At 42.1% G+C, this 12,073-nt stretch overlaps 1 protein-coding gene across 5 annotated transcripts in view; it reads left to right on the top strand.

Annotated features, from left to right (window-relative positions):
• MAGI1 (membrane associated guanylate kinase, WW and PDZ domain containing 1) overlaps nucleotides 1-12,073 on the top strand; it is a 321,908-nt gene that overhangs the window by 290,117 nt on the left and 19,718 nt on the right. For 4 of the 5 annotated variants that reach the window (XM_075287478.1, XM_075287477.1, XM_075287481.1 and 1 more), the window contains 4 exons: nucleotides 3,035-3,126; nucleotides 3,965-4,157; nucleotides 4,498-4,797; nucleotides 9,707-9,910. In XM_075287478.1, the coding sequence (XP_075143579.1) occupies nucleotides 3,035-3,126; nucleotides 3,965-4,157; nucleotides 4,498-4,797; nucleotides 9,707-9,910 (789 nt within the window). The remainder of the gene's footprint in view (nucleotides 1-3,034; nucleotides 3,127-3,964; nucleotides 4,158-4,497; nucleotides 4,798-9,706; nucleotides 9,911-12,073) is intronic. The other variant, XM_075287479.1, reaches the window with a different exon arrangement.

Here is a 12,073-nt window from a genome sequence, read left to right as displayed (position 1 = left end):
GGTCCAGCCTATGATGGCCCACCTTATACTAACAGAAATTATTGCTCTGGAACAGTAGGAGCTAGAGAAAAAATTCCAACTGTGATAGAATTGGTGGAGTGACACCTATTGAGGGATATAATAGGTTGGATTTGATGGACATGGTGATAGGTCATCTTTAAGGTTTACATTCCATCACTGTTGGTGGTTTGTGGGCCTTCCTGGTTATGAGAAATGGGTCACGTATCCTGTTTGATAAGAGTTCTTTATAACTGTCATCAAGTTCGATGTATTCTTGGGGGCTTTTGGCTAAATGGCTGACCCTCTGTCTATGGTCCCCTTTAGGATGATAGAAGATACTGTACTTAGCCCATCACCAAACCAAGTTTTATGAGCAAAAAAAAGCTCCCACCAAATTATTACATTAATGAATTATATTTATAACATTTTATATTGTATTTTAATTCTAAATTTCTTTTGAAATTTCTTATTTTTCTAATGATCCAAAGTAATAGGTTGACCATTTGGGTCAATAACCTTTTTCTCATCTCATCCTTTAATTACTTATTCCAGTTCTAATGCACAGCCCGAGAATACCCAATACAAAAATTTGGCATCCATCCCGATCAGTCAGTTTTCCCCATTCAAGCCTTTGACGTAACCACAAATAGCGTCTTCCCCTAATTATATTGATCCCTTTTTTTCCAGAAAAGTCCTTATATCGCCTTATCTACTTGACTCACTTAATGGTATTGACTTTTGGAGACCACCACTTTAATCGATAGGAGAGAAGATCCGCTAAGGATCAGAAACAGTTTTCCGGTAATACTCTACTGAGCACCAAGATGACACGTAATTGATGTAGCCTTCTCATTCAGATCCCACTATTCTGCTTTCCTATCCAGATAAATTGAAATTTTTTTTGTACCTTCAAAATCGTATTTGGTCATCTTTCTCTAGTTTGGAAGAAAATGTAAATTTGTAGGTTGTGTAATAGCTGTCCGACATATAGCGCCCAATAAATTATGGAAATACTATGGGTTAAGTCAAATCCCATGAAGGGTTCTGGCCTATATTAGCATGGCCCTTTATGGTGGTTCTACAGGTTCATCTTGCAAGGCGCTGAGACACAGCATTCTTTCCTCGAAGCTATGTTCCTAGGTGAGGATATCATAGCGGGCTACGGGTTCTGTATTACGTATGGATCCTTACGAGGTTGGTTGATAATACCTCTATGTGCATGAGTCCTGATACTGTATTTTGGTGGCAGGTGAATGTAATTATATTAAAAGATGGGCAAAAATTTCAACTCAAACTGTGAGCAAGTATAGATTTAGGTCCTACTCCCCTAATATAGTGTTGGTAGACCTCTGCACATATGTAAACTTGATAAAGGAAGGTTATCTTCATCTACAACCATTCCAATCTGCAGGTGTCTTAAGTATTCTCTCCATAATAGCCAAAACACAATGTTCTCTACGGAATATTCTATTTTCGGGGCCCCAAAGATGTAAAAATAGTACATAACGCTACATATCTAATTGTGTCATTAATTGTGTGTTCTACAAGGTGGAACCTTGGGTGGTCTCGTCGCCCGCTGAGTCAAATCTACTTGTGTCGGTAATATAAGGCACCAAATAGAATATGCATCTCATCACAGTCCCTATGGGCCCGAATTACAAGTAGAAAATTCGAGACCTGGCTTATTTTCTCACTTTTTCTTTAATTATGGCGAAGTTATTTTCTTTGTATCAAAGAAACTTCTTAATTAGAATTTATCGTTGAAGATTTTGTGTCTACGGAGTTGGATTTGTATTTGGGCGAGGGCTACAAAATTTTGGCATGCAAATTTTCCATTTCTAATTTAACCAGGCCCAAAGAATGCGATCTATTGTATTTAGCTGCTTAAGAGCAGATTTTTTTTACCTTTTATGTTGCACCAGATGATTTATGATATCAGCTGGCGTAATTGTTTGGGGATTGTCATAATACAATAGAAGGGATGAGAGGACGCCAACATGAAACTTACGGGAGACAAAGCTGTTCACTAAATGAGGAAACACTACGATTAATTCATAATGATAAATTTGATCAAATTTCTAATTTGGCAGCATTTGAGTCATCTGGCAAAGAACTGACAGGGAATGATCTGAAAAGAGCTGGTGTTATTAACTCTAGGTCTATGACATTTCGGTTTTGGGTCCATTAAATTTTATTTTCTAGAAGTTAAGAGTTTTACGCACATCTTCAGTGAGGTTACAGAGGGAGCTGGAGGATTGTATGAATGGACTGAAAGATTGTGTTACTGATCAAATAGTTAAAGGTGCCTATACATGTTAGGAAAATATCGGCCAAACCCTCCAAAATTGGTGTGAGCTTTGGGTGGTAGATGAATTGGGCATGTTGGATCCAACATAAACTGCACCCAGAGAGGTTTGGCCACTCTTGTTAACAAGACTGTAGTTCTATAGGGAATACGGGTTCTTCGAAGGTTAGGCCTACCAAGGGCACGCATGTGGTTTCCATGAGGAACCTGGAGGCAGGAGTGCAAGTCAAGTTTGGTCCTATTGTCTTTGCTAGGGCTTCTATACAATGTTATAACAGTTGAGGGTCAACTCAAGATGATGAGGAAGTCATTGAGCACCAAGTCCTTTTATTTTTGTTTAATAGTACCATAAATGGTGGACACATTTTGATCCTCAGTATCTGGCCCCCTTTCCACTTTGTATATGGCTGGTTCTACCAGCTGTTTACAAGAGATCTGAACCACTGTCCTTCATTATGGATGTTAGAGAAGAAAGAAAAGAGGAGCTGACTGGGTTCTCTCCAAGCTTACATGACATTGTAGGTTGCAGGTTGAGCATAATGTCCATGGGTTGCATCTGGTTTTGAAGACGACTACTGGACAGGTGCGGGGTTTTCATATAAAGAAAGCAGCCATGTTTTTCTAATCCCTCAACCTCTTTAAGAATAGAAAATGCTAAATAATTTAGGACATTTTGTTCAAGTTATGGAATAGCAATGTGCTGGCTTTTCTTATTTGTCTCTTTTCTAGTTCCAGATTTTCAAGAGCATGATATCTTTTTATGGAGGAAGGAGACTGGCTTTGGCTTCAGAATTCTTGGAGGAAATGAGCCAGGGGAACCAGTAAGTACCGAGGCAACAGATGATAATGTGAAATCTACATGATTATAATAGTAAAGCTTTGTAACAATTGTTTATCAATTAAGATGAATAATTTAGACTTCCAGCTGTGGATAGTAATGTCACTTAAGATTTGTATGGTGATGTACAAGACACTGACTCTCGAGAAATCATCTGGCATCATTACTGAACTTCCCGACACTTTTGCCTCTTTAATATGTCTTTGTAGACCTGTAGAACCATAAAAGCAACATAATAGGCAAAGTAATCAAACATGGCGCCATTCATACTGGCATTGTGGCTTGCATTTTTACGGGAACCGTGACTGATGTGTTTGGAATAAACCGATTTCATTGACTTTTAAAGGGGTTGTAAGGTTCCATGAAAATCCCCACCAGCTGGATCTCCACCTTGAGAATGCGTACCTTTCCTTTTGAGAGCCAACACACATGGCATCTCCAACCAGAACCCTACTTTGTAGCAACAATTCCAATAACAGTGCTGTATATAGATGGGTGTCTCTGGTTTGGTTCTTAATCATGTTTTGAGGATCTGTGAAGGAACATTGACTTACACCTATGGGTGGCATTAGAAAAAACAGGGAACACTTCCCTACCAGCAGCATCCTCCTCCACATATCCAGCAGGATGTCCTCCACAAGGAGAATATGGACCTTCTAAACAATGGGATCTGTATCTATACTGACCATTCCTTAAATAATAGTCCACTGTCCTACCATGACTATCCCAGCCGATCCATGTATTCCACAAACCAAGACTTCCCTATACTGTATTAATCCAAGTAATGTGTCGCCTAACATGTTCTTTCTTTTTTTTTCTAGATATTCATAGGTCATATTGTGCCTCTGGGGTCAGCTGATGCAGATGGTCGGCTGAGGTCGGGAGATGAACTTATATGTGTAGATGGAACGGCTGTGGTTGGAAAGTCACATCAACTCGTAGTTCAGCTAATGCAGCAGGCAGCCAAACAAGGTCACGTCAACTTAACCATTAGGCGCAAAGTAGTTTATCCAGGTGCGTTGAAGTTTCTATTTTGTGGTATACTCCGACATTGCTTCCTACATGACCAGATATTCCAGTTACTCAAGGTAGCGCCACCAATATAGGTTGACTAAAGTCATGTTACAATTGGTAAGGACCAGAGAGACCACCAATCCATAAGGTTTAATTCTCAACCAAGACCTCTACATGGCCAATGCCCAGCTAGAAGTTGTAGATTTCCTTTAGTCTTCAATATTCTCTGTATTTTAGGGTCTCTGGTCTATGTTCTTACTCTGGTATCTTAGACCATTACTTCTGTATTGACGGACCTTTGGTTCATTCCTAACAAACCAACTTTTTTTTTTCCTTCCAGTCCCCAAAACAGAAAACGATGTCCCTGCTTCACCAGCATCTTCCCACCATAGCAGTACCCAACCTGCCTCTTTAACAGAGGAGAAACGCACACCGCAAGGCAGCCAAAACTCCCTAAACACAGTCAGCTCTGGCAGTGGCTCCACCAGTGGTATCGGCAGCGGAGGAGGCGGCGGTGGCAGCGGATTAGTCAGTACAGTGATTCAGCCGTATGATGTAGAAATCCGTCGTGGCGAAAACGAGGGCTTTGGCTTTGTCATTGTGTCATCTGTCAGTAGGCCAGAAGCTGGAACTACGTTTGGTAAGTGCAGAGAAGGTCTACGTCTTAACACTTAAGGCTTGTTTGTTTCACCTTCACACCCTTTTCTTGACCATTACACCAGTACCCAACCCTTTGTTTTGCTAACCACGGAGAGAGAAGTCATGTTCAGGTTCCTATTCATAGAATAGAACCAAATGGACAAGGCTGGGCCCCTCTCTCCTAGGGCCCTATAGCAGCTGCATGTTCACCACTATGGTTTGTACATGCTTTGGCAGTAGAACTTTCTATCGTGAGGTTTCTTTTATAATTTAAGCCTAAATTGACAGATTACGCTTGCAGAATTTACTTTGCCTCCGGTTTTATTCCATTAAAAATAAGCAGCCGTCATGTGAAGCCCCAGATGACAGTAAAATCTGTAATTATTAGGAAATCTTCAGTGCGATTCTCTAGGTTTATGGCTCAGTCCTAGTGTTTAGGGAGCAGTAAAATCACTTCTATTCTGCATAAGAAGCGGATAGGAGCCTTAATAAACTCGCGGCTCCAGTCCTAAATGAAATATATGTAAGTTCTCAGTGCAACATTTTGTTGGCTTTGACTCGAAACACAAAATCATTGTGACTTTTTAATACAGGTATATTGATTATGTATATAAATATTATACATGTACTAACGGAATATTCAGTAAAGCTGCCATGGTACACCTATTAAATCATAATGAATTATATATACACATAAGACTGTATCATGGAACCCTAATATAATTAGCAATTACTATATATACTACGCTGTCATAATGAGTTGCACCTGCCGCAAGCAGCTAGGAAAGGGCAGCTGCAGGGAAAAGAAATTCCCTGCAGCAGACCTGGTGCTAGATAGCAGGCCCTTAACAGAGTCTGAAGAGCTTGGTATTGGTCTGGCCCCCCCCAAGCAAGTTTATTTCTGGAACACATTTATATATTATCATTGATGAAGCTGAAAAATTCCCCAATAAATTATATTGCTCCCACTAGTAAAGGGCAGCTGCGGGGAAAGCAAATTCCCTGCAGCAGACCTGGTGCTAGATAGCAGGCCCTTATCAGAGTCTGAAGAGCTTGGTATTGGTCTGGGCCCCCCAAACAAGTTTATATCTGGAGCACATTTATATATTATCGTTAACAAACCTGAAAAATTCCCCAATAAATTATTGGTGCAGCTGCGGGGAAAGCAAATTCCCTGCAATATCCTGCAGCCTGCTCTTATACCATTAATAGTATTCTATAGATGTGTATGGAGCACAGACTATATACTGGCATCACCCAACCTATAATTCCTTGGCCACTGCAGGGAAATCAAATTCCTCGCAGCTGCCTATGGCTTTTCTATGGAACACAGATAATAGACTTGCACATATCAATCTCTTTCCGGTTTATGAAGTGCAAAATAGTCACTTGGAATTTTTTTTCCGTGCACAGTTGCCCTTTACTGCTTGTAACATGAGCGACTCGGTTAATGAAAAGGTATTAGATGATGCCATTTCCTGATATATTACCCTTGTGTACCTCGAGACCCCGGACGCTTTTAATACCATGATAAGTGATCGCATATGGGGAAAAAAAAAAAAAACAACATAAACTCGGTTTCCATAAAGTACTTTCTGCACCCTGTAAGATATGACTTGGTTAATATAGTGTAAAATTGAACTCTTTTAGAAATGTTTTTCAAAAATTGCTATTTCTGATGTTACAAGGAAGGGTCTGCTGACTGCCATGCCCCTTGGCTGTGTCTGATATTACATCTCTGCTAGGGTTGAGCCGATCTTGAGATTTCAGGATCAATTTTAAAATCCAATTTCCGATCATTTTCCAGCTGATCGCGATCATGAAATTTGCCCAATGGTCGATCGGGATCCGATCTTTCCCGATCCTGATCGCTCAACTCTAATTATATATCATATATACAGTAGGGATGAGCCAATCTTGAGATTTCAAAATCCGATTCCCGATCATTTTCAAGCCGATCGCAAAAGTTGCTCGATCACCAATCGGGATCCGATCTTTCCCGATCCCAATCGCTCAACCCTAATCTCTACGATTGAGTAGGACCAAGCTGCAGTACCATACACAGACTATGGTCAGGTGTGGCGCCAGTTCTAGAACAGATGCTGAGTTTTTTCTAATCTCATATAACCCTTTTAAGGTTAGGTTCACATCTGAGTTGGAGTCTCCATATGACACTCCGACGCAGATTCCGCTTAATAGTCTATGGGATCTGGGGAGTTTTCGCAGGTAATTGCTTTTTAAGCATATGGGGTCTTCTTCTTTCAGGTTCCCATGCAGACCCAAACTCTAGTGTTAACCTAGCTTTAGGCAATAATGTCATCTGATACAGTGTCAGCCATTTTGTGGACTATCAGTATTATTGATCTCGCAACCTCATGCCACAAAATGGCAAAGTACAGTAGAACTATTGGCTATTGTGTATCTCATGTTTGTGTTGCTGTCTCTTATCGCAAATGAGAACTAACATTGCGTAGTAGATGTGGATTTCTCCTTGGCTTTGGTGTATACATTGTCATGTGTGCGCCGCTTCCTCTCTGCCTCTTCCCTTTTGTCTTGCTCGGTGTCCTTGTGTGAGGTGTCGTTGTCTATTGCTTGGTGTACGCCTGATTCACAGAGTGCTGAGGTGAAGGGAGGGGGATGGGAATGCTTTTAGACATTCATTCAATGATTATCATTCACATCTAACCGTGAACAAAACATTGGCAAGTACAAGTGAGTCACATATCCTGCAGTATTGTAATTTTGTAAAGACCCCAAAGAATACTTTCTCTGAGTGGTCAAAACATACACAAAGACCCCAAAGAATACTCTCTCTGAGTGGTCAAAACTAAAAAAAAAGTTGCAAATTCTCTAAGGGCCCTATATGTCAACTCAATGTGGCAAATAATATTCTGCTTATTTGTTCGGCATTTAATGTATGAAAAAAAAAAATTTCATACATTTTTGTTATTTCTTCTGTGCAAGTTGGTCTCATCGTCTCATTGTTCTTTAGACTATAACTGGGAACATCTCAAAGAGATTCTACACGGCTTCCTTGCTACACTGGCAGCAAAAATTCTCTAGCTCGGACTGAATAAAATCCAGCCAAAAAGTTGATAAGAATGGGTGACATCACTCAAGTGCCAGGTCCCTCTCCTCAGTTGCTAGTAATTCGTTGGCGAGATTCTTATGAATACTGTTTTAGCCCAGCAGCCAAGTATGTCTATGAAATCGGTAATTAAAGATGTTCTTAGACCATTCACGGACGCGGAGTTGTCCCAAAGTCGTTGGCCGCTGACCAGATTATTAGAGCCCTGGAATACCTCAACTGGTTCTTAAATTGTATTGTATTAGGTAATCCATTCAGGGCAGCTCAAATGACAGCCGATTCATCTCTAACTTGATAGACTCAAAAACACCAGCTGGGGGTCCGGTATCCCCCATATGGCTGGCCAATTGTAGGTCAAATTGTTCGCGTGAACCATTTGACCATTAACATACTAGACGACACTGGCAGATCAGGAAGATAGTTTAATAGTAGAGATGAGCGAACAGTAAAATGTTCGAGGTTCGATATTCGTTTCGAGTAGACCCTCAATATTCGACTACTCAAATCGAATATCGAACCCTATTATAGTCTATGGGGGGAAAATGCTCGTTTCAGGGGTAGGCAACGTTAGATCAAATTATACTTACCAAGTCCACGAGTGAGGGTCAGGCTGGATCCTCCGAGAAGTCTTCTCCTTGTAGCGTCCCCGTGGCATCTTCCGGCTCTTCATTCACTCTGCCAGGCATCGGGCCTGGGCAGTGCCGACTGCGCATGCCCGCATTACAAGCAGACATGCGCAGTCGGCTCTGCCCAGGTCCGATGCCTGGCAGAGTGAATGAAGAGCCGGAAGACGCCGCGGGGAAGCTGCACGGAGAAGACTTCTAAAGGTAGGATAAGAACCAGTGTTGATTGGCCGACTGTATAGCATTCGGCCAATCAATGCTGGTTCTGCATTGAACTTTTAGGTTCGAATAGCGAGTGGTACTCGATCGAGTACGAGTATTTCGAATATACTCGCTCATCTCTATTTAATAGTTGAAAGAAAGACAAAATGTTTATCAAGTGCAAGTTATAATCCTAATGTGTGGATCCAGAAGAAGACAAAAAAAAACCAAAAAACATGGAGGTGGATTCCAATTGCCCCATATTAGGAGACAAATTGCTACACCAAAACGGCAATCCTGTTAAAGCCCCATAGGAAGAAAAAATAATTTAAAATAATAATTTCATATCATTTTGGCAGACGATATTCGTGTTATCGATGATCATGAATGTTTTTGAAACCGGGATTGTGCGAAATGGCTACGATTGGCCATTTCAAATCTCATCTTATATGTATGACCCTCCATAGACAAAGATCTTCAAGAAATAAGACCTTTAAAGAAGGCCGCTTCTCCTAAATATTCTCCATACTGTTCCTGTAGCATTCTATCAAAGCTGGTAGTCATCGGGGACTCGTACTATTGTCAGATAACCGTGAATTGCCTACCTTAAATAAAAGTCCATTAAACTAATAGAGATTTATTTTTGCCTATGGTACAAAACGCAATACGTCAGATACTATCCTAGCGCAGATCCAAAATGTCTCGTAGAATTTCACTTAATACAGAAGAATGGTGACGATGGATCGGCTTCTAAAGCCTCCAAAGGCTTTTAGCGTTTGCCGAGCATGCGGGAGTCGGCAGCTTTTTGCCATGTTGTCCTGAATATTCCACTGACTGGTTGTCTTGTCAATGTTTTTGTTCACATGAGCGGCACAGCTCATCTAATAACGTTGGCTTAATGCATTATTAACCCTCAACCTTCTGTTTCCTTTCTCAACCCTTCTCTTCTGTACCCTTCGATGTCTTGTCACTTTAACAAAAATTGTGACATAAAAAAGCCGGAAATGCATGTGTGGCCATGCCTCATAAAATAGGTCGGATAATAGAAGGAAGCCCAGCCGACCGATGTGGCAAACTCAAAGTGGGAGACCGGATACTGGCCGTCAATGGATGCTCCATCACCAACAAGTCGCATTCGGACATCGTCAACTTAATCAAAGAAGCTGGAAACACTGTAACTCTACGCATCATTCCTGGAGATGGTAAAATCATTTTTTTTACTTATTTTTTTTCTTTTTGAATGTCCTAAATTTAAATTTTGTCTTCTTGTTACATATTAGATGATGGACTGATGTCTTCATCCAACCTCAAGTCCAACCTATAACCCCACAATCCCCTACAGTGTTGATCCAGGGGAAGAGAAGAAACCCCATGAGGCTTATGCCAATTGCCCCATTTCAGGGGGAAAAAATTCCTTCCCGACTCCAATCTGGCAGTCAGTATAAAAACCCTGAATCAACATGTCCTTAAAATCTAGAGTCCATCACCTTTAATATTGTTCTCTATTGTTTTATGCTGTAAAAAGTATTGTAAGTGTTGATCAAAAAGATTATTCTAGGTAGACTTGTCCATATTGACTATGATTATGGGCTAAACCATCAGAAAAGGCCAATTTCTATGGCTAGCCCAGTGGAAAACGGTTCGGAGGTCTCGGGACTGGTAATTTTATGGTCCATAGAGTAGGTGTTGGTGCGGTATAATACTGATATACATGTGATGTAGTTATATACCCTGGAGGCCATCAGTAGCGTAACTAGAAATGGCGGGGCCCCGTGGCGAACTTTTGACATGGAGCCTCTTCCAAGAGGGGTACATGGGCGTGCAGGCTGTTTGTGAATAAGAGGGTGACGTGGGGTGCAGGGTGTGTATAAGCAAGAGGGGAAATGGGGGTGCAAGCTGTGTGCGAGCAAGAGGGTGATCTGGAGGGAGGAACCCCCCATTCCACCACACTCTTGCTCACCCACAGCCTGCACCCCCATTCCCCCTTCTTTCTCACACACAGCCTGCGCCCCAAGGTCACCCTCTTGCTCACACATAGCCTACACCACCCATTCCCTCCTCTTGCTCACATAGGGCAGAATGGGGGGTGCAGACTGTGAGTAGGAGGGGTACATAGGTGTGCAGGCTGCATGTGAGAAAGGAAGGAATGAGGTGCAGACTTTCTCACACACAGCCTGCACACCCATGTACCCCTCTTCCTCACAGCCTATAACCCATAGGCTGGATAGCTCCGCCCTCAAACCACACTGAGTCTATGTTAGTAGATTAAAGGACCTTTGATGACGTCATGTTTCAGGTCCTTCAATCTACTAGTATAGATGCTGGCACAAGGCCTGGGGACAGTGGGCAGGAGATAGAAGTCACTATGCAAGTGCCGGGAGGCAGCAGGGGCCGGACAGCAGGCGGCCCCTGCTTGGGCGCAGTAGTAAAGGCAGCAATTGCTGCCTTTACTACCGTTAAAAGATGGACTGTGGAGGAGGCAGCTCCTCTCCATCTTCAGGCAGCCCCCGGCACTGCAGTAAATAGGGCCCGTTACGTACTGGAGTTACTCTAGCAGGTAACAGCGTATATAAACAGCCTAGTATCCCGGGCCCTGTGGCAGCTGCCTCCGCTGCTACCACGGTAGTTATGCCCCTGGAGGCCATGCCTGGTATAAAGTTCATGTATCTCTGTGCCTATATTCCTGTTGGCTGGCAGCTTCCCCCAATCCCCCCCCCCCCCATGTTCTCCATACCCGTGAACATTTGGTTCAGCATTTGTTCTTAATAGGGAGAGATAACTAAGCTGCTGTCAGTCAACTTTGGTGGGGATTATCTCCCTTGAGAACAGAGGATCAGGCATTAAAGTTTAATATGACGTCTCCTCATCTGTTAGTGGTGAGCGTACCACCCATATGCTTCAAATAATCTTCAGATTCCGCCGAAATTGGACTTTCACCACAAGTCTGGAGACCTATACCAAGCTCCTGACCTGTATATCTGGTACTTCTAGATGGCTACTATAGTATTGGATGTACGATTAGTACGTCCAAGTAGGAGATGCTTGTTGAAAAGTAGTTTGACCTGGGAATTCCTTGTATCGCATACTTGCAGCTTATTTTATTGAAAATGTGGAAAAAGATTTTGACGTCAAGTCCTCAGTCTTCATGGATTACCCAAAGAAGGCCTGTTCCTATATGGGGAGGTATGGTCTTAATCCAACTCAGATTGCGGGTAGGACATGAAAGCTTCAAAAGTTTTCCTTTCTAAAAAGGTTCTGAGAGATTCCAGTTTTTGATATCCTTAAGATGCAGCCTCTTCACTGAGGGTACGAAGAGTCAACCCCACCCCAAATGAATGTTGATAAGTAGTTCTAAGGATAGGCAA

The sequence above is a fragment of the Leptodactylus fuscus genome, chromosome 9 (genome assembly GCF_031893055.1).
Source record: "Leptodactylus fuscus isolate aLepFus1 chromosome 9, aLepFus1.hap2, whole genome shotgun sequence".
NCBI classification, from domain to species: Eukaryota; Metazoa; Chordata; class Amphibia; order Anura; family Leptodactylidae; genus Leptodactylus; species Leptodactylus fuscus.
This window is presented reverse-complemented; position numbering and strand designations above follow the sequence as displayed.